The sequence below is a fragment of the Coregonus clupeaformis genome, chromosome 27 (genome assembly GCF_020615455.1).
Source record: "Coregonus clupeaformis isolate EN_2021a chromosome 27, ASM2061545v1, whole genome shotgun sequence".
NCBI lineage: Eukaryota > Metazoa > Chordata > Actinopteri > Salmoniformes > Salmonidae > Coregonus > Coregonus clupeaformis.
This window is the reverse complement of record NC_059218.1, coordinates 26,624,032-26,647,580: the sequence shown is the minus strand read 5'-3', so window position 1 is coordinate 26,647,580 and position 23,549 is coordinate 26,624,032. Positions and strand designations below refer to the sequence as shown.

The following is a 23,549-nucleotide window of genomic DNA, read 5'->3' as shown; positions in this document are numbered from 1 at the left end:
TTGGATGATATCTTTCTACAGAGACAAGAGAGACAAACAGTCTCAGCACACAGGCATGATTTAAAGCCAATATCAACGAACATATTGCATTTACAAGACAATATCAATAGCCAGTCACAGGGAGGGTGTGTGTGTGTGTGTGTGTGTGTGTGTGTGTGTGTGTGTGTGTGTGTGTGTGTGTATGTGTGTGTGTGTGCGTGTGTGTGTGAGAGAGAGGCAGTTACAGAGAGAGGGGGAGAGAGAGGGAGCATGATAAAGTATATGGACAGCAGTTGCCGAACACAGTAAAGAGACAAACGATTTGTTTGAAGGAGTGCGCCATGGGGCCTCGCAGGGCTAATTTGGGATAGCATCTCTGACTCCCCGATAGAACAAAGTGAGCGCCAAGGGGCCATGCACTATGTATGGGCCCTGTTAACCTCCTTCCCTCACACATTCAGGCAGGCATCCACTCCTCAGTCACGGCAGGTCAGGGCTTAAGTGGCTGCTGCCCACATGGTCCGCCCAGTCTGTTTGTTTTCTGAACTGAGGCCTGTGGATTAGCCAAGCGCACCATCGAAGGCCCAATGGGGAATTCTCAGTGCATGTACTGCCTTAGCGTAGCACTCTTGCTAGCTGGCTAGTGCTTCATATGCAGCGTCTAACTGTCATTAGATGAGTCGTCTCATTGAGTCTTCCCAGGCTCATGGAACCCTCCGCTGGGGTTTCAACATGCTACACTCATACATTATGTGTTCAAGTGGACATGAAGGAGCCAAGAGTGAGCTGTTGGCTATATGGCTATATCAGTCCTTGTTTAAGAAGTGGGCATTAGTAAAGGACATGGTGCAAAGTGTAGTTTTTGTTTCACCACTGCTAAGTGGATTTTAAAAGGACAGAGGGCATACTCTAGTGTACTGTATTTTTGGCCACTGTTTAAGAAGTGGACATTACACAATGTGAAGCATTGGTTAGTAAAAGGGGTGAAAAGGGGTAAATGCATTCTCTGTTTATGTTTGCCCATTGTTAAATAAGCACCAATACAGAAGCTGATAGACAGTACCATTAGTTTGAGCTTTGTTCTGAATGGAGATGGGCTTGTCATTGCTCTTTAGTGTTCTAATGGTTTTCCGATACAAGTTCTTAATCACAACAGAGCTTGTTTAGGAGCTTTAAAATACATGTCTTTGTAGATTGTTCAAATGTTCTATTCTGGGAGACAAGGATTCTCTTAATTACATTTTTTCGACTGAATGCTTATTATGAGAAAATGTAATCTCTTACAGTCATTATCACATTTTGATAATGTTTTAGCATGAAAACATAGAGCATGTTTTCAATTAAGATTATAACGTACATTTAAAATTATTTTTATGGGATGAAACTGTTAAATTTAAAAGTACTTTTAAAGGACAATGGTATCCTGGTTACACTACTCACCTTCATGTTCATATAACTTCCGAGTTTCATAGTGGCTTGATTCTTAATCTGTGTAACTTCAAAACCAATATATATATTTGTTTTTGATTCTTAATCTGTGTAACTTCAAAACCAATATATATATTTGTTTTTGAGGACCCAAATTAGAAAACAGTCGTGGTCAAAAGTTTTGAGAATGACACAAGTATTGGTCTTCACAAAGTTTGCTGCTTCAGTGTTATGCGATATTTTTGTCAGATGTTACTATGGTATACTGAAGTATAATTACAAGCATTCCATATGTGTCAAAGGCTTTTATTGACAATCACATTAAGTTTATGCAAAGAGTCAATATTTGCAGTGTTGACCCTTCTTTTTCAAGACCTCTGCAATCCGCCCTGGCATGCGGTCAATTAACTTCTGGGCCACATCCTGACTGATGGCAGCCCATTCTTGCATAATCTATGCTTGGAGTTTGTCAGAATTTGTGGGTTATTGTTTGTCCACCCGCCTCTTGAGGATCGATCACAAGTTCTCAATGGGATTAAGGTCTGGGCCGTTTCCTGGCCATGGACCCAAAATGTTGATGTTTTGTCCCCGAGCCACTTAGTTATCACTTTTGCCTTATGGCAAGGTGTTCCATCATGCTGGAAAAAGCATTGGTCGTCACCAAACTGTTCTTGGATGGTTGGGAGAAGTTGCTCTCAGAGGATGTGTTGGGACCATTCTTTATTCATGGCTGTGTTCTTAGGCAAAAATGTGAGTGAGCCCACTCCCTTGGCTGAGAAGCAACCCCACACATGAATGGTCTCAGGATGCTTTACTGTTGGCATGACACAGGACTGATGGTAGCGCTCACCTTGTCTTCTCCGGACAAGGTGTTATCCGGATGCCCCAAACAATCGGAAAGGGGATTCATCAGAGAAAATGATTTTACCCCAGTCCTCAGCAGTCCAATCCCTGTACCTTTTGCAGAATATCAGTCTGTCCCTGATGTTTTTCCTGGAGAGAAGGGGCTTCTTTGCTGCCCTTCTTGACACCAGGCCATCCTCCAAAAGTCTTCGCCTCACTGTGCGTGCAGATGCACTCACACCTGCCTGCTGCCATTCCTGAGCAAGCTCTGCACTGGTGGTGCCCCGATCCCGCAGCTGAATCAACTTTAGGAGACGGCCCTGGCGCTTGCTGGACTTTCTTGGGCGCCCTGACGCCTTCTTAACAACAATTGAACCTCTCTCCTTGAAGTTCTTGATGATCCGATAAATGGTTGATTTAGGTGCAATCTTACTAGCAGCAATATCCTTGCCTGTGAAGCCCTTTTTGTGCAAAGCAATGATGACGGCACATGTTTCCTTGCAGGTAACCATGGTTAACAGAGGAAGAACAATGATTTCAAGCACCACCCTCCTTTTAAAGCTTCCAGTCTGTTATTCTAACTAAATCAGCATGACAGAGTGATCTCCAGCCTTGTCCTCGTCAACACTCTCACCCGTGTTAACGAGAGAATCACTGACATGATGGCAGCTGGTTCTTTTGTGGCAGGGCTGAAATGCAGTGTAAATGTTTTTGGGGGATTAAGGTCATTTTCATTGCAAAGAGGGACTTTGCAATTAATTGCAATTCATCTGATCACTCTTCATGACATTCTGGAGTAGATGCAAATTGACATCATCAAAACTGAGGCAGCAGACTTTGTGAAAATTAGTATTTGTTTCATTCTCAAAACTTTTGACCACGACTGTATAAGCTTATACAAACTGACTGAATCATAAACATGAATGTAACACTGTTTCTATTGTACTACAAATAAGGAAACAATGTCAAAATCCATCATAACTTTCAACTTTAATGCTACCTGACTTTTTTTCTACAACTTTTTATTTCAGCACTCCAGTTTAGTTCTTTCTCTCATTGGCATTCCCTGACTCTTCCCGGCAAATAGATGTTTGATAATAATTCATGAGGTGAGCACACCTGAGAGAGACTGACAGACAGAAAGACGGAGCTGGGGAGGTTGAGAAATGACCCTGTCTGTGGAGTGCGCTATACCGCTGTGAGCCAGGCCACATCTATCTCCGAACCCCCCTCTCTGTCGCTCACTTTGGGCTGCTCTGCTCCTACACACACTGCACTGCGAGTAAATAGCCCATGTCCAGACGTATCATCGCTCCTCCGACAGACTCCCAGGTCTACATATCTCACTTTAATTGAACTTTTGATGCATTGCGGGCCATGGGGGAACAGCACTCCGCTTCGTAATGGAGGCTCTAGATAAATGGTCGCTTCCCTCTGTGTTTTTTAGGGATCGTTGTTTTATTTTTTTTTGCGCAGAGGAAACAATGGGAAGAATATTCTCTCTCATTTCTTGTCTTGGTGGCAGAAATGGGGCAGAACATGTTTAGATGGGTCATATGAGTCCCCCGAGGGTTGGTGATTTTCTGCCGAGTAGAAGGAAATGTGCCTGCAATCCAACTCCTCACTACATCTCATATTGGTTTTCAAAGGGGCTATGCAAACCATGCCCATAACCTATTGTAAACGGAAGTGCTCTATTTTGGAAGATTAACTGGAAAGAAATTTGCCCATTTTTTCTTCTCATCTGTAGTCCTTTGTGCTTTGAGTCTATTATAGCAGCCCGATTCAGCAGTGATACACACTTTGAAATAGTGCAAAGCTTCTGAGGTATTTTCTTGTTCAGATGTGAATTGCGCAACTGCTTCTTCATGCCAAACTTGACAACATTTAAAGGTTATTTCTTCAGAGGTTGAAATGTAGTTTACGAAAGTTTAACTTCATCCAGTAAGCATACCATCATTCACTTTGTTTCCTATTCTAGGGGCATAGGGGCATGAATACAAACGTATTATCATCAGCATAGCTTCCTGTTTCTTCTCCTCTTTCCTATTAGCCATGTGCATAATGTCATTAACCTATTTACCTTATAGCCTATAAGCACGGCACAATAATGCACATTCCTCACGCTTGATGTTTAACCTATGGGCTCACTTTTGCAATTATCACCTTCCTCTCTCTCAACCAATGGGTGTAAATCTTGGGATGTATTTATATGTGAACTTACCCTCGTCCTCTCACTTGCTGTTTTTCAGCAACAGGACGAGGCCATTCCCCAAACTATTTAATAAAATGTAATATTGCATTCTGTCTTTGTTGTTCCTTCAGTTAAGCCTGTACTCGATTGAACTAGGAATGCATTGTTCAACAGAGCGGCAAGGGGCAGCCCATTGAAGGGGGATTCCTGTAGAGATGAAAGGTTGTTGAACTGAGGCAGTCGGAAAGTCGGAACCCATCTTCCTTTCAACAACCTTTGTACTTATAGGAGGTGGAAATGTACTGAAAACATACTGAAGCTGTGCACCAAATCAGGCCCAATTGATCTGCTGTAACTAGGCTTTGTAATTTACAGTACTTGACACACAACACAATGTTGATTTAGACTGAGCTAGCATGAGTCAACTGTTCAGTCTAAAATACTCTAAATGATTCAAACTCTGCAAACTTGGATTGTCAACTATTTTGTTCCAATCATTTGGGGTCTAATAGTAAAATACCCTTCCTGATAACTGCCCGGATGTATAGCCCTCAAAGTCATAGTCAGTAAACAAACTAGAGTCAAGGTATGTCATCATATTTATTATATATGCATTCATAGTATGAAAAATGTATGCACTCACTAACTGTAAGTCGCTCTGGATAAGAGCGTCTGCTAAAATTAAAAAATGTAATTCTAAATGCAGCTCTGATGCAAAGCAGTTGTTTTTTAAGCATGTTTTTTATTATTTTTATACATCTATTAATATATGAATCACACTTCGAGGAGACTGCTGAACAAAGTATTTTCACAAGCCCACTCTCATTCAAATGTGTTTTTTTTTTTTTACTTTAATCTTTCCTGTTTGCATCTACAACATACCAGTGCCTGTTTCGCATGCTTTATAACCACCCTCTCTAAGTGTGAAACCTTTTAACACATCTCGTTGCTTTATCCCTCCCACAGCCCTTGACCCCAAGCAGGAGACGGTGGATGCATTGATGCGGCAGTTCAAGGAGAGTTTCCGTACTAACACCACCCCGGAGATCGCCCACTTTCAACACAATGTCACACACAGCTCCTCCACAGGATGCAACAGAGGCCCAAGCCACACCAGAGGTAAGATAGAGGCTCATTAGTCAATGTTCTGACTTGCCTAGTTAAATAAAGGTTAAATAAAATAAATAAATAGCCTTTTATCAATGTACAGAGAGCACATTTCTGTCAAGGTTGACACCCACTATGTATACAGTGGGACAACAGTTAATGAATCACTCTTCTGTTCAAATGCAAGGGCAACTTAATAGACTACATATACTGTACAAGCACATGCTGAGCATTATTTGGCTTGTTGTTCTAGTATGCTGTATCCCTTTACTTTCTGGAGGCTTGTGTGTGTGTGGTGCAGCAACTGACTACAATGTCTAGATGTATCACATCCATGACCTCAGTCCTCAGGACCATAAATTCAGACCTTGGCCGTTGCCGTGCACTCAAATCATATATGACAGTAAAAGACCCATCAATGTCATTGACATTACCCACTACTGGAAGAGACTGAGTGGCCTCTGTGGAAATTAGACATTAACCTTGGACAGCTTACCCCATGCCCTTGACTACACACTTTATCAGCCCCTCATGCCGCCTCCTCTATATGCTAAGTAGTGTACTTTAATGTAGCATATTACACAGAGCAGGCCCTAACCATTGGCTGGGGGGTTGCTAGATGTCCAACCAACGTAACTAACAGGAAGGCTATGTCTTTTTGTTGAAAAAAGTGTTTTTATATTTTCTGTTACCACTTTAACTCTCAAGTTAGAAGTATTAGTTATTGAAAAACCCTGAGCGAATAGCCCAGGAATTAGCTTAGCTTTGTTAGCGAATGTCGGCTCTGTGAAATCAAATCCCTTCAGTGGGTCCAACTGTCTAACTTTCAAATCCTAAAGACTCTCAGTGCAAGTTGCTGGCGGGAGATTTCCTCTCGGTGAAATTGTGTTTCTCAGCACAAAGAGGGACCCAATGCAAGATAACAAACATGCTAATTGGACTAGGACTTTTACGGAAGGGAAACTCAATTAGCCGAGAGAGGGAAAGGAGAGTTTGACGGCTAGGCTCTGAGATTAGCCCACGCGAGGAAATTAATGTGCAGTCAAATTATACGCGAGATGGAGAAGGCAGGAATTGGGAATGTACGAGGCGAGAGGGTGGGCTATGGAGTATTTTTCTATTTCATTTGGGCTGGCTTGAAACAGCGTTTTATGCCGTAAATTAGTTCCCCTTTCTGCCGTCTTTCTACGTTTCCCCGAGCCCCACTGAACATTTGTTTGACATGGATGCCAGTTTTTAAATAGATTAAGTGTGAGTGCAGCTGTGAGGTTCTCTTTATTTCCCCCGTCGTCGTTGTTGCTGCTGATTACTTTTGCATTGTAATGAGAGGCCATGGCGGAGACAGGCCCTTTGCCACGGTGGCACGAGGCCCCATGCTGTGCGGGGGCGTCTCAGTGACACCAGACAGGCAAGGGGGAGAGGACACCATCTGTGCAGTTTATTAAGAGTCTTGCTGACGAGTTAAACCACTGATAGAGGCATACATTTCTTTGAATTAGATTGTGGGGAGAACTGAGGGGGAACGGTTCTAGTTGTTGTGGGATCCATTTGTTCAAGTAGTTATGTTTCCGTTCTTGTTTGCGAGAACACTTGTGTTTGAGAGGAGAGAGAGAGAGAGAGAGAGAGAGAGAGAGAGAGAGAGAGAGAGAGAGAGAGAGAGAGAGAGAGAGAGAGAGAGAGAGAGAGAGAGAGAGAGAGAGAGAGAGAGAGAGAGAGAGAGAGAGAGAGAGAGAGAGAGAGAGAGAGAGAGAGAGAGAGAGAGAGAGAAAAGACTGCTGTGTCAGGAAAGACTGCTGTACCCCACTTCAGCACCAAGGACAGTGTCTCTGCTATTGTAGAATAGAGTCTGAAAAGAGAGACATTATTAGAGATTATAAGTGAGTAAATGTAGTCTGAGTGAGATCAAGTTGCATTGGTAAAGAGCAGACGGCCAGTTGAAGTGTTGTGTTTGGTTCAGTGAGACTCAACAAATAGAGCGCTGTCCTTGGCGCTGAAATGGAGAGAAGAGCTCTCTCCACTCTCCCACTTCGCTCTCGCTCTTCTTTTCTATTATATTATCTAGCTACATGTCAAACACACACAAATATGCATGTTCACACACACACACACACAACTACATCAGCACACAAAGACACAAATCTCTCCCTTCAAATTCAGATTTTCAGATTATATTTCATTGTCTGTATTCTCTATTTCACTGTGCAGTGTTTGAGGGCTCCACGATTGGGCTAGTTAACATTCTGCCCGGGCCACCATTCAGAGACACACTTTGAAGTCATTTCACAATGACGTTTAGTCTCAAATTGAATTTCTGTATTCTGTCCCTACTGTATGTGCATACAACTTTGTGCACTGTGTTTCCCTCTGTGATGATAATAATGTTTGATGTGCTCCTTAGGAGCTGTGGAACTGTTTTGATGTGTCAGAACTAATCTTTGGCCCACTATGACAGCCTAACCTTGTTTTTCTCATCCCACTTATCTGATATTAATTGATGCTTTGAAGTTACACATGAAAGTGTCCAGTGTTGTGTCTGTCTCTCAGTAGATTCCCCTAATATAGAGACAGTGTGTGGAGACAGAAAATGGTGTTGGCTGAATTCGCAAAGCCTGTTACTTACCCTGACCAGTGTGTGTGTTTGATTCAGGGAGTGTTGATGGCTGGTGAATGGATTCTGTGGTTTGCTACACTTTCAACACCCTTCAATCTTCCGTCTAGACAATACACCGTGATTGCAGCTCTGACCCAAAGTCTTAGGTTTTCTATAACAGGCCCAATGATCTACAGCCAGACAACAATGTGTGTGTGTGTGTGTGTGTGTGTGTGTGTGTGTGTGTGCATGCTCCTGTCCAGGCTATTACATCAATGGACTCATGCTTAACTGAAAGTCGAGCAATGTGTTTCTAACATCAATGTAATTACCACATAGTCTTACACTGACCATTTCTCCAGACCAGACAAACAGAGCTGGTGTAACTGAGTCAGGTTTTTATAGGCCTCCTTGCTCGCACACACTTTTTCAGCTCTGCCCACACATTTTCTATCGGATTGAGGTCAGGGCTTTGTGATGGCCACTCCAATACCTTGACTTTGTTGTCCTTAAGCCATTTTGCCACAACTTTGGAAGTATGCTTGGGGTCATTGTCCATTTGGAAGACTCATTTGCGACCAAGCTTTAACTTCCTGACTGATGTCTTGAGATGTTGCTTCAATATGTCCACATAATTTTCCTTCCTCATGATGCCATCTATTTTGTGAAGTGCACCAGCCCCTCCTGCAGCAAAGCACCCCCACCTCATGATGCTGCCACCCCTGTGCTTCACGGTTGGGATGGTGTTCTTCGGCTTGCAAGCGTCCCCCTTTTTCCCTCCAAACATAACAATGGTCATTATGGCCAAACATTTCTATTTGTGTTTCATCAGACCAGAGGACATTTCTCCAAAAAGTACAATCTTTGTCCCCATGTGCAGTTGCAAACCGTAGTTTGGCTTTTTTATGGCGGTTTTGGAGCAGTGGCTTCTTCCTTGCTGAGCGGCCTTTCAGGTTATGTCGATATAGGACTCGATTTACTGTGGATATAGATACTTTTGTACCTGTTTCCTCCAGCATCTTCACAAGGTCCTTTGCTGTTGTTCTGGGAATTCTTTGCACTTTTCGCACCAATGTACGTTCATCTCTAGGAGACAGAACACGTCTCCTTTCTGAGCGGTATGGCGGCTGCGTGGTCCCATGGTGTTTATACTTGCATACTATTGTTTGTACAGATGAATGTGGTACCTTCAGGCGTTTGGAAATTGCTCTGAAGGATGAACCAGACTTGTGGAGGTCTACAATAATTTTTCTGAGGTCTTGGCTGATTTCTTTTGATTTTCCCATGATGTCAAGCAAAGAGGCACTGAGTTTGAAGGTATCCCTTGAAATACATCCACAGGTACACCTCCAATTGACTCAAATGATGTCAATTAGCCTATCAGAAGCTTCTAAAGCCATGACATTTTCCAAGCTGTTTAAAGGCAAACTTCTGACACACTGGAATTGTGATACAGTGAATTATAAGTGAAATAATCTGTCTGTAAACAATTGTTGGAAAAATTGCTTGTGTCATGCACAAAGTAGATGTCCTAACCGACTTGCCAACACTATAGTTTGTTAAGAATAAATGTGTGGAGTGGTTGAAAAACGAGTTTTAATGACTCCAACCTAAGTGTATGTAAACTTCTGTCTTCAACTCTATGTCATGTATCTCATATGTCAGCCTGACTGCATAGCCCTACAACAGTTATTAATGTACCATGTCTTCTGTCTCACTGGTTGATAAGCTTACAGGAATATGATTCAATTGACACATCCTGGTCTTAGGAGTGAAACATCCATTTTAGATGGCCCTAACAATCCATGGTGTCCCCAGCCTCACTTTCAGTTGCACAGGGTGGGTGGAGATAGCCATAGGGGAGGTGCAACAATTACCCAAGATGGAGGAATGAAACCCTGCGATGCTGGTGTTAATAGCCCAAGGTGCCATGGTGCTAAGGGTTCTGGATTTGAGCCCCCATGGCAGCCAGTCATCAGTCAAACCCTATGAGATCACATTTACCAATGTACTCTCTCCCTGACCCCGCCATTTGCAGATTACACCCGGAGTGCTGTGTGTGCCATTTATATGCTCGTTAGCCTAAACGATCCATTAATCAAAATGGAATATGTGAATAAACGTCCAGGGGAGATGGAGGTAGGCAGTAAGGCCACTTGGATGGGAGTGCTGCAACCAGCCTGACCATTAAAACTCCCACCTGTTCCAATGTTTTACCCTAACCCGTGTCACAGATAAATGAGGACATGAATTCAGCAATATCCTTATGGCTATCACATTTCAGGAGAAGACCCAGATGCAGACAGTGTCGAAGTAACAAAAGTTTATTACAAAAACAGGGGGCTGGCAAACGACAGGTCAAGGGCAGGCAGAGGTCAGTAATCCAGGGTGGTGTGACAAGGTACCGAATGGCAGGCAGGAAAACAGGAACTTGAGAAAGACAGGAGCAAGGGGAAAAACACTGATAGACTTGACGAAACAAAACAAACTGGCAACAGACAAACAGAGAACACAGGTTTAAATACACTGGGGATAATGGGGAAGATGGGCGACACCTGGAGGGGGGTGGAGACAATCACAAAGACAGGTGAAACAGATCAGGGAAACAGGAGACAAAGGGCTGTGAGACATGGGTTTGATCCTAGACACATGAAAAGTGGGATGTATATGGAGGGTACGGGGCAACAGAAGACGACCAGCAGAGGTGCTAATGATCTTGGAGATGGGGAAAGGGCCAATAAACCAGGGGGAAAGTTTGCGGGACTCCACCTGGAGGGGCAAGTATCGGGTGGACAGCCATACCTTCTGCCCGAGAAGATACCAGGGAGCCGGGGTCCAGTGGCGGTCCACTTGTCGTTGATACCTGGAGGTGGTCTTGAGAAGAGCCAACCGGGCTCTCCTCCAGGTACGATGACAGCGGCGGACAAACATCTGGGCCGAGGGTATGCCGACCTCTTGCTCCGGGAAGAGCGGGGGCTAATAACCCAGGGAACACTCAAAGGGCGAAAGACCTGTGGCAGAGCAGGGAATGGTGTTGCGGGCGTATTCGACCCACACTAGTTGCTGGCTCCAGGTGGTGGGGTTGGCGGAGACCAGACAGTGCAGTGTCGTCTCCAGGTCTTGGTTGGCTCGCTCCGACTGGCCATTGAACTGAGGGTGGAAACCGGAGGAAAGGCTGGCAGACGACACAATTAGTGTGCAGAACATCTTCCAGAACCGTGACAAGAACTGAGGACACCGGTCGGAGACCATGTCCACTGGGAGTCCATGGATCCGGAAGACGTGCTGCACCATAAGCTGGGCCGTCTCTTTGGCAGAGGGTAGCTTGAGGAGAGGAATGAAGTGTGCAGCTTTAGAAAACCGGTCCACAACTGTCAGGATGGCAGTGTTGCCATCAGATGGGAAAGACCCGTGACAAAGTCCAGGGATATGTGAGACCAGGGATGGTGAGGAACAGGTAGAGGTTGGAGGAGACCAGCCGGAGCTTGCCGAGGAGTCTTGTTCTGTGCACAGATCGTGCAGGCAGCGACGAACGCGGAGACGTCAGGAAACATGGTAGGCCACCAAAAGCGTTGTCGCACAAAGCACAGGGTCCAACGGGAGCCCGGGTAGCAGGCAAGGAGTGGGCCCACTCCAGGGCTGCGGAGCGGACAGCATCAGGAACAAACATCCGGTTATCTGGGCCCACTGGGTCAAAACCAGGAAAACAGGAACTTGAGAAAGACAGGAGCAAGGGGAAAAACACTGGTAGGCTTGACAAAACAAAACGAACTGGCAACAGACAAGCAGAGAACACAGGTATAAATACACTGGGGATAATGGGGAAGATGGGCGACACCTGGAGGGGGTGGAGACAATCACAAAGACAGGTGAAACAGATCTGGGTGTGACAATGGCACTGCAATTTTAGAAGATTCTGGTTTTGAAAGCCTTCAGGTTCCAAAAACTCAGAGATGATTGAAATCTGTTCCATTGCTGTACTGTAACATGCAACTGTGCTGCCACCTGTTTGCCAGTTTCAAAACCCTATATCAAGCAGTGGGATATTTAATTGGATGCAGTTAGGATAGAGAGAGATGGAGTGTGAGAGAGAGGGGTGCCCACCTGGGGAATCTAGGGCTGGTCAGGGATCAGTGGAGCCACTGAAGAGTTGCTGCTTCCTGATGTGCACTTGGCTGGAGGTGGGCTGCCTGGGGCACTATGGCAAGGCCGTCTGGCGCTCCCGCTACTCACTCACCCTGCTTGGACTTCATTACACCTAATCAGCCACCATAATTTCCTGCCAAGGCCAGACTGCAAACAAAAGCCAGTTAGAATGAAGCATGGTGGAATATAATAAAGTGCTTCTGCCCACACACATTCATTTTGCTATAATACTGTATATGTTACATACATTACTTTTTCATTCCTAGGCCTATATTAACTTTTATCGCATGTCCAAATTAACATCATGACATTTTGAATTCAACAAGCTTTGAGAATTTTTTTATCGCATATAAATAACTTGGTTCACTGTTATCACAATGAAATGTCAAGATCAATCATGACTTCTTAGTAATCAACAATTCAGTCTTATTCACATCAGTCCTACCACACTAGAAAGCATGTTTATCTGCAAACTTCACTCTGGAAGCACCCTTTTAGACTAGTAGAAGTACCCTTGGAGACTATAACAAGCAGCGTGTTGTGTTTTTAACCAGGCCCCTGTTATGGCTTCAGAGAGGACATGTATATCTGTCTCCATAGTATTACCATCACTGTCTTGGATTGCAGGCTATACTATTAGATGACACTATTGACTATGCCTAATATCGAGAGCTAGGGCTCCTCCAGAACCATTAGAAACCTCTTTCTCAGCAGTCGTTTCTACTAGCATCACACTTCAGCAACCTGCTCCATCACCATCTGAGATCAGGGATGTAGTGGAGGAGAAACACATAAAACACAGTTTATGCACCTTTTTACCCACTTATTATTGCGTTCCCAGCGTTGATCAACACTCAGAACGCTAATATTCTTGATCTGAGTCCTAATCGCGCCTGCCTCTCTGTGAACGAGTGGAATCATGTTTCAGATATGCTCATTATGTTCTCCTGCTCCCCCCGGATTTGCCTTGTTATTCACCACTCTGTCCAACAGCAAACTCCACCCACGGCTGAGGCAGAGACGTGAAACTAACTACCTCAGCCCAGAGTCAGACCAATGCTGGTAAGTAGAGACGCCACTGACAGTGGGCTTGCAAGATGCCAGACATAAGGCAATTTTTTTTTAACTCCCCTCGACTCCTGCCGAGTCAACAAACCCCCCCCAAAAAAAAGAGAATCAGTGGAATTAAACAATACAGTTCTAAAAATTTAATATCATATGGTTTATATCAGTGGTTGTTCATCTTATCTTGATCACCCACTGGAGTTTATAGTTTACCCACCTTTTTTCCCCACCGTCATATTTAATGACATGAGGATAGAGACAAGTGTAGCCTGGCGGAAGTAAACTCAGCACGGGACACAAACTAATTTGGGGTTGTTTATTCTGTCAAAGCTTACATTTAAAATAGGATAATGTAGAAGTGAAATCCCCACAAGATGAAGTCACCATAAAGTAAAGTTCAGTCTAAATCACAATCAAGTGAAATAAATATGTTTTTAAAGTGCATAAAACAATCTGAGTACAATAAGGACAAAGTGAAATGGATAACCGGTAGTGGCTCTGCTTTCAATAGAAAAACACTAGAAAATACAGAGACCAAAATGTTCACAGTTAGAATGGACTTTCTAACATTTCAAATATCTGGATACAAGATGTCCATAAATAAAATGACATTGTGCATGAAAACAAAAATACATTTTGTCATAAAACAATATGAATACTTACAAACACACTGTCCACGTGATACCCTAACCCCACATGGAACAGTAGATCCTCATCTCACCCAAACAGCACTGGGGGAAAAGTTATATCAACGGATAAGTTTGTTTCAAAAATGAAACAAAATACAACACACTGAAGCTTTACACCGAATAGAATGTAATTCTGATAATTACTCACACTTCAAATAATGTTATCATCAACTCCACATTTTAGTCATTTAGCAGATGCTCTTATCCAGAGCAACTTACAGTTAGTGAGTGCATACATTTTCATACTGGCCCCCCGTGGGAAACGAACCCACAATCCTGGCATTGCAAGCGCCATGCTCTACCAACTGAACCACAAAGTGGTTCTGAGAGCACTGGTATTCACCTAGCAAGAAGCTAACATCCTCATGTCAATCTGAAAGTATCAACAGGCTAACATGACCATCTGGCATAAATATTACAAAACAAACTCTTATACACTGCAGATAATGCAAAATGATTTATTCCAGTACAAGAGTAAGATAAAAAATTATTATTTACCCACCTAAAGTAACGTTGGACCCACAATGGATTTCAACAGCTCTCCAGTGTAATTGCTTGCTCTCACTCTTACACACTGTGCATGTGCAATCCTATAACCACTTGCACACCTTATTTATGAATCTCTTAAAGGGACAGTGCCTTCTAGTGGATATAAATGAATACAGCGACATGCTTTTACCACCTGGCTACACAAGTACACTAACAGTCTTTAAAGGGGATCTATCCTGTGTCAATCCTTTCTCAAAGTCTTCATGTGTTTTCCATTCAAAATGAATTGAGGTCAGTTTGTATCCATTTGAGAAGTGCTGCTTAGTGCATTGGTGTCGTAGATAGTGACATAGTGAATGCAGATCACTTAAGATTTACTTCAAAACATCTGTACATGTCCTGAGGAATCAAGAAATGCCTTCAAAACCAGCTAATAAGGGCAACAGTGAGCTCTATTACGTTCAAGTAGGCTTGGGTTTTGCCAGGTCATTGTGGATGGGGTTGGCATATGGTCGTAATCCCATGACTCCGTATCTGCAGGTCAAGTGTTCAATCCCAGTGGTAGACCCTAGTTTTAACTTTTTTGGGTTTTAACCCTATCCCAAACCTTATGCTGTGTTGACGTCATGTTGGAAACTCGGGATCTCCTAGTTAAAATGAAAATATGTTATTTGCTTGGGGCTTCATATTGGTTGATTCTGAAACTTCCCAAGTGGGAAACTCAGATATCATCTTTCTACAACGAGTAAGCAAGTTGAACATGTCAGAGTTTCCAAGTTTCCGACATGACGTGAATGTGGCATTAACCCTTAACTTAACCATTCTGAATGAATGCCTAAATGTAAATGGCGACTGCACTTCCTGATTTGGCCTCGTTTTAGATTTGGTTCAGTAAGAAATTAGTATCCTAATTCCAACTAGCACGTGGACGTGACATTAATTCAGAGTTGGTTTGGGGGTGTGGTTTGATGTGGGTGTCTCTTGTGTGTGTTCGTAGGTGGGAAGAGTTAGCCAAATAATTTTGCCAATTAGCTTTAGCCGGATGGTGTGCGAGTGTGGCAAAGTTGGTTTTACTTTGGATAGCCTATCTCTGGGGATATTTAGGAACCGTCAATACATTACACAATGTAAATCGTACAATATTTTCATGTTGCACATCTTTTAGTTGTCTCATTAAATGCTTTCAATATTTGTATATTAATTTCTACAATTCATAGTTGGTTTGAGGGTTTTAAGTCATTGACATTTGGAGCTAGTGACCTTTTAAAATACACTATATATACAAAAGTATGTGGACACCCCTTCAAATTAGTGGATTCGGCTATTTCAGCCAAAACCGTTGCTGACAGGTGTATAAAATTGAGCACACAGCCATGCAAGCTCCATAGACATACATTGGCAGTAGAATGGCCTTACTGAAGAGCTCAGTGACTTTCAACTTGGCACTATCATAGGATGCCACCTTTCTAACAAGTCAGTTCGTAAAATTTCTGCCATGCTGGAGCTGCCCCGGTCAACTGTAAGTACTGTTATTGTGAAGTGGAAACGTCTAGGAGCAACAACGTCTCAGCCACGAAGTGATAGGCCACACAAGCTCACAGAATGGGGCCGCCGAGTGCTGATGCACATAGCACGTAAAAAACATCTGTCCTCGGTTGCAAAACTCACTACCGAGTTCCAAACTGCCTCTGGAAGCAACATCAGCACAATAACTGTTCATCGGGAGCTTCATGAAATGGGTTTCCATGGCCGAGCAGCCGCACACAAGCCTACGATCACCATGCACAGTGCCAAGCGTCGGCTGGAGTGGTGAAAAGCTTGCCGCCATTGGACTCTGGAGCAGTGGAAACGCGTTCTCTGGAGTGATGAGTCATGCTTCACCATCTGGCAGTCTGACAGACAAATCTGGGTTTGGCGGATTTCAGGAGAACACTACCTGCCCCAATGCATAGTGCCAACTGTAAAGTTGGTGGAGGATAAATAATGGTCTGGAGCTGTTTTTCATGGTTCGGCCTAAGCCCCTTAGTTATGACATTCTAGACTAGGGCTGACCCCAACTAGTCAACTGGTCGATTGTTTGGTTGTTAGGCTGTTGGTCGACCGAGATTGTTTTAGTCGAGCAGTAACAAATATATATTTGTGCCCATCTCATTGAACTAATCCATTGCGGAGGCCTAGACTATTTATGCTTGATCTGAAAATGTGGTCGGAGGCTCCATATGAAAGGTGTGACACAATTGCAGAGCCTCCAGAGGCATGCAGAGGCCAAATCGAGCTCTGTTCCGCATCGCCATGCACCTCCCAAATGTTGTAACATTGCGGAGGGCTCTGTATAGCTCCGCATTGACAGCATTGGTTGACGGTAGAAAACATAAACTCACTTCCTTGACAACAGCTCTGCACTGCTCTGTGAAGCTCAAAAAGTATGAATGTCCTGACTTCTGCTGAGGTCGTATCACCGTAAATGCTGCATGACCAATGCAGACATCGGATTGATCATGTGCCCAGATGCACAATGCACTTCTCTCTCCAGAATGCACTCTCTCCCGCCAATTTGTGCTCATTCATTGTTTCATAACTTCATTCTGTGAATTGTTTGTGTTTGATTGTTAGTGTATATCTATTCCCCATTACATATATCACCAGTAGTATTTTTACCCTTAATTCCTATCATTACTAATCTACAATGTTTGTTACTTTAGTTACAGTAATTTCTGTTAATGCATTCAAAATTATTATTCCAGTCTTCCCGTTATCATTGTCGGAGTGGGCACATTGTTTGCAGAGTGCACAACCTATGCTACACTTGTGATAAACAAGTTTTGGTTTATTTCATTCCATTTATGACTTTTGTCAATTTAGTCATTGTCTTTTGTTTGGAGCGCTCCTGTCAATGTTGAGGAAGGATGTGCACACATATGTAGGCATATAAATGTGCCCATTTGGGGATCTGATAGTATTTCTGATTGGCTTAACACACCACCACTAATGACCTGTGGAGCTTCTCAAAGTAATGTTTTCTTCACCTCAATCAGCAAGCAAACTAAGTGTGTAAATTAAACTGTTTCAGAAAATTTGCATATGAAAACCATAACTGCACGCAGATCGGTAGAAATGGTAAGATAAATTGGCATTCCACATGAGAAAGGTTGCCAACTCCTCGTGTAGCCTATTACCGGCAACTTCAGGAGAGTAATGGCAGAATCTGCGAAAGCCAGCAGGAGTGGGAGGAGAATAGTTGGGTCAGGTTACATTTTTTTCTTCTGGTTATCTTGATATCTGGCGCCCACTTGTGGCATTTGTCTTATTTCACAAACCGTAAGCTTTAAGCATCAGACAAGCTCAATGCACATTGTTGATTTTATTAAAACACATAGGGTGTGTCTATATACAGTGGGGAAAAAAAGTATTTAGTCAGCCACCAATTGTGCAAGTTCTCCCACTTAAAAAGATGAGAGAGGCCTGTAATTTTCATCATAGGTAAACGTCAACTATGACAGACAAAAATAGAAAAAAAAATCCAGAAAATCACATTGTAGGATTTTTTATGAATTTATTGGCATATGATGGTGGAAAATAAGTATTTGGTCAATAACAAAAGTTTCTCAATACTTTGTTATATACCCTTTGTTGGCAATGACACAGGTCAAACGTTTTCTGTAAGTCTTCACAAGGTTTTCACACACTGTTGCTGGTATTTTGGCCCATTCCTCCATGCAGATCTCCTCTAGAGCAGTGATGTTTTGGGGCTGTCGCTGGGCAACACAGACTTTCAACTCCCTCCAAATATTTTCTATGGGGTTGAGATCTGGAGACTGGCTAGGCCACTCCAGGACCTTGAAATGCTTCTTACGAAGCCACTCCTTCGTTGCCCGGGCGGTGTGTTTGGGATCATTGTCATGCTGAAAGACCCAGCCACGTTTCATCTTCAATGCCCTTGCTGATGGAAGGAGGGTTTCACTCAAAATCTCACGATACATGGCCCCATTCATTCTTTCCTTTACACGGATCAGTCGTCCTGGTCCCTTTGCAGAAAAACAGCCCCAAAGCATGATGTTTCCAACCCCATGCTTCACAGTAGGTATGGTGTTCTTTGGATGCAACTCAGCATTCTTTGTCCTCCAAACATGACGAGTTGAGTTTTTACCAAAAAGTTATATTTTGGTTTCATCTGACCATATGACATTCTCCCAATCCTCTTCTGGATCATCCAAATGCACTTCAGACGGGCCTGGACATGTACTGGCTTAAGCAGGGGGACACGTCTCTCACTGCAGGATTTGAGTCCCTGGCGGCGTAGTGTGTTACTGATGGTTGGCTTTGTTACTTTGGTCCCAGCTCTCAGCAGGTCATTCACTAGGTCCCCCCGTGTGGTTCTGGGATTTTTGCTCACCGTTCTTGTGATCTTTTTGACCCCACGGGGTGAGATCTTGCATGGAGCCCCAGATCGAGGGAGATTATCAGTGGTCTTGTATGTCTTCCATTTCCTAATAATTGCTCCCACAGTTGATTTCTTCAAACCAAGCTGCTTACCTGTTGCAGATTCAGTCTTCCCAGCCTGGTGCAGGTCTACAATTTTGTTTTTGGTGTCCTTTGACAGCTCTTTGGTCTTGGCCATTGTGAAGTTTGGAGTGTGACTGTTTGAGGTTGTGGACAGGTGTCTTTTATACTGATAACAAGTTCAAACAGGTGCCATTAATACAGGTAACGAGTGGAGGACAGAGGAGCCTCTTAAAGAAGAAGTTACAGGTCTGTGAGAGCCAGAAATCTTGCTTGTTTGTAGGTGACCAAATACTTATTTTCCACCATAATTTGCAAATAAATTCATTAAAAATCCTACAATGGGATTTTCTGGATTTTTTTTTCTCAATTTGTCTGTCATAGTTGACGTGTACCTATGATGAAAATTACAGGCCTCTCTCATCTTTTTAAGTGGGAGAACTTGCACAATTGGTGGCTGACTAAATACTTTTTTGCCCCACTGTATGGAAAAATACACCTTTAGAAATGTTGACCAATGGATTGGTCGAAAGAACAGACGATATTCGGTCGACTAAGAATTGTTTTGTTTGTTGTCGGGGACAGCCCTTTTCTAGACGATTCTGTACTTCCAACTTTGTGGCAACACATTTTATTTGTCACATGCGCCAAATACAACAGGTGTAGACCTTACATTGAAATGCTTACTTACAAGCCCTTAACCAACAATGCAGTTTTAAGAAAAATATGTGTTAAGAAAGTATTTACTAAATAAACTTAAGTAAAAATAAAAAGATATGAGCAACAATAAAATAACAGTAACGAGGCTATATACAGGGGGTACCGGTACAGAGTCAATGTGCGGGGGCACAGGTTAGTTGAGGTAATTGAGGTAATATGTACATGTAGGTAGAGGTAAAGTGACTATGCATAGATAATAAACAGAGAGTAGCAGCAGCTTAAAGCTATGCCCCTGTGCACAAAGCGAGGTCCATACAGAAATGCTTTGTTGAGATCGGTGTGGAAGAACTTGACTGGTCTGCACAGAGCCCTGACCTCAACCCCATTGAACACCTTTGGGATGAATTGGAGCGCCGACTGCGAGCCAGGCCTAATCGCCCAACATCAGTGCCCGACCTCAATAATGCTCTTGTGGCTGAATGGAAGCAAGTCCCCGCAGCAATGTTCCAACATCTAGTGGAAAGCCTTCCCAGAAGAGTGGAGGCTGTTATAGCAGCAAAGGGGGTACCAACTCCATAGTAATGCCCATGATTTTGGAATGAGATGTTCGACGAGCAGGTGTCCACATACTTTTGGTCATGTAGTGTATTGTCCCATCTACGTACATTGTGTGATTTGCTGTTGGTCCCTAACTAGCTCCATAGGGATATTGAATGTCAAACTAAATTGACCATGGGCATTACAATTGGGTCGCGTGCAGCTGCACTCCGAATTGATGAATACTTGGGTGTTGTCAGCTGTGGGCATGTGGACAGGATTCAAATAAACCCAACCCACAGAAAACTTTTACAGTACCCTTCATTCGGTGAAATACCATTTCTTCCTATGATCTTGCAAATCTCAATTTTGGACAAGACTGATTATCCTATTTACACTTTATAGTCAACTTTGACACCAGAATAAGTGTTTCATAGGCCATTTTCTAAACGAGAAGTAACTTTTTAGGGGCAGTCGCTCAGCCACAGCCTGAATGCAGCCTCAATGTGATTACCATTGGCAGAGCAGGATAGGACCTACAATCATGCACTTACACACACACAGACAGACACACACACCTTGATCTTTAGAGTGTGTTAGCTGTACTCGCCCGTTTCTCATGCCATGCTGGTTTTTATGCATGTGCCTGGTGCTTTCCCTCTTGAAGTACAGAGAAGGCGTTTGTTTACCCACATCTCTGTATAATTACAGCCTGTATTATTTTGGGTAAACCACACTTAACCTTTTCAGGTTTAAACAGATGCAGAAGGGGTCGCGGGTAGGGGTAATGGGTAATTTATGCTGTCCTTCACAGACATGCACACACAGTCATGTAGATACAAACAACCACACGTCTTTGCACATACTGACTCATTCATTCACATGTTCACTCTATCTCACCCCTACACACAAAGGCAACAAAAGTGACCTTGGCAAATTGTCACTGACATGTTAGTTGTACATGTTAGTTGTGTTCTCAGTAATTCCCTTCCCTGCTTTCATACAAACATATAAAGAGCACACAGACATACAGGTGCATGCATGAATACACCTCCCTCCCGACACACACCTCTCTCTCTCTCTCTCTCTCTCTCTCTCTCTCTCTCTCTCTCTCTCTCTCTCTCTCTCTCTCTCTCTCTCTCTCTCTCTCTCTCTCTCTCTCTCTCTCTCTCTCTCTCTCTCTCTCTCTCTCTCTCTCTCTCTCTCTCTCTCTCTCTCTCTCTCTCTCTCTCTCTCTCTCTCTCTCTCTCTCTCTCTCTCTCTCTCTCTCTCTCTCTCTCTCTCGCTCTCTGATACACACCATCACTCACACTAGCCCACCTGAGCTGAAGTCCATTAGGTGTGGTAGTGTGTTGATGTGATGGCGTGCGTGCGTGGCAGAAGCAGAGGGTGATCTGTGCTCCCCCACAGAAAAAATTATTAGCTTTTAAAGTGCAGAATGAACTCATCTCTGCTTCGCCTCCCAGTGCCTGCACCCCCTTAATCACTCCCATCACAGGGCAGATTGAAAAGCAGCTCCCCCCTCCCTATCCTCCCTCTCTCTCTCTCTCTCTCTCTCTCTCTCTCTCTCTCTCTCTCTCTCTCTCTCTCTCTCTCTCTCTCTCTCTCTCCTCTCCATCCTTATTCTCTCTCCCACTGTATCATCCCTCTCTCTCTTCCTCACCTCCCTTTCCCCTTTCTTTTTAACCTCTGTCCCTCACTTTCTCCCTCTCCACCCACCCTCACTCTCGGTCTCCCTCTCTCTTCCTCACTCCCTCTCATTCCATCCTCACTTCCTCTCACTATGTCCTCCAACACTCTCTCCTTCTATCACTTCTCTCTCTCTCTGTCTCTCTCTCACTCTCTCTCTCTCTCTCTTTCATCCCTCATATTCCTCCATCCTTCCTTGTCACCTGCTGCAGAGGCGATCCATCTGGGACTTTGTCAATGCAGTATGAACGACTCTTCTGCTCCGAGTAACAATGCATTATTGGAACTATTACATGCACATTGCACTCCGTGTTGGTGCAAGTCAGTGTGACATGCAAAGACAGAAGCTTTCACTAATGTAATTGATTGTAAAGTTAATGCAATATTTATATGTGAAAAGACTAAGTAATCTATGATTCTATTAATTAAAAGAGTCAATATTTTCTAAAACACCCCAGCACATTAAACTAATAGAGAATGGCAAAACATTAGACTTAATAGTCAAAGAAGTAAAGGTGTTGATTGAACCATTTCAACATTCAAGGAGAATTTTAATTGGTACATTATTTATTTTGAAGGGCATATTTTTGTTAGGAAGGGTGTGAATCTGCTGCACACACACACATACACACACATACACACACACACACTGTTTAGGAGAGAGAGGCAGATGGAGAGATGGAGAGTGGTTGAAGGTGTGAGAAAGGGTAGCACAACTCAGATAGGCAGGCAGCCGGACTAATGAAAAATGTTACCGCCTTCACTCTATAGTTTAGCTTTAGCCTCCAGAGTCAATGCTTTTTATGGAGGTGTGTTAGACACCAGTAGTGCCCTTGACATGGAAGAGAGAGCAGGGATAATGACGACAAGAGAGGATAGGGAGGTGATGCATTTTACAGTGAGGGAGTGAGTGTGGGTGTGTGTGTGTGAGAGAGAGAGAGAGAGAGAGAGAGAGAGAGAGAGAGAGGGACATAGGGAGGGAGGGGGAGGGAGAGACAGAGTGGACACATTTCAATTAGAGGTCTGAAAAACCTGTCTGTCTGGTTAAACACCTACAATAGAAACACATGCACTGAGTGTGTGTGTGTGTGTGTGTGTGTGTGTGTGTGTGTGTGTGTGTGTGTGTGTGTGTGTGTGTGTGTGTGTGTGTGTGTGTGTGTGTGTGTGTGTGTGTGTGTGTGTGTGTGTGTGTGTGTGTGTGTGTGTGTGTGTGTGTGCATGCGCGTGTGTCCGTGTGCTTGCATGTGTGTGTGTGACTGAATACCTATCCTCGGTACTACCGTGCCACCAGGACATCAAAGTCCCGATAAATGCTCAGAGATTGAAAAACAAAATGCATACTGAGGGGATTTAAAGCCGCTGCAGGATAAAGCCGCCTAGAAATAGTGTCATTTAAACTAAGTCAACTAAACCACCCTCGAGAGCAAAAACCGCGACGAGATGAGATGAACCCTCCAACACCTGTTTTAAATGCACATTCTAAATGTGTGCTTTACCAGAAGTCTAACGGTGATCTCTGTACAGTTGTAAACCTACCCCAGAGATAATTCACTGTCATTACATCCCACACCTCAGAGAGTTACATCATATAACAGTGGAATACTTATTTTATGTAGTCACACTATTGCTGTTT

The 23,549-nt window shown here is 43.5% G+C and overlaps 1 protein-coding gene across 1 annotated transcript in view; it reads left to right on the top strand.

Annotated features, from left to right (window-relative positions):
• The window catches only part of LOC121541685 (astrotactin-2-like), a 532,790-nt gene that overhangs the window by 189,474 nt on the left and 319,767 nt on the right, over positions 1-23,549 (top strand). The window contains exon 4 of the mRNA XM_041850922.2: positions 5,411-5,563. Within this exon, the coding sequence (XP_041706856.1) occupies positions 5,411-5,563 (153 nt within the window). The remainder of the gene's footprint in view (positions 1-5,410; positions 5,564-23,549) is intronic.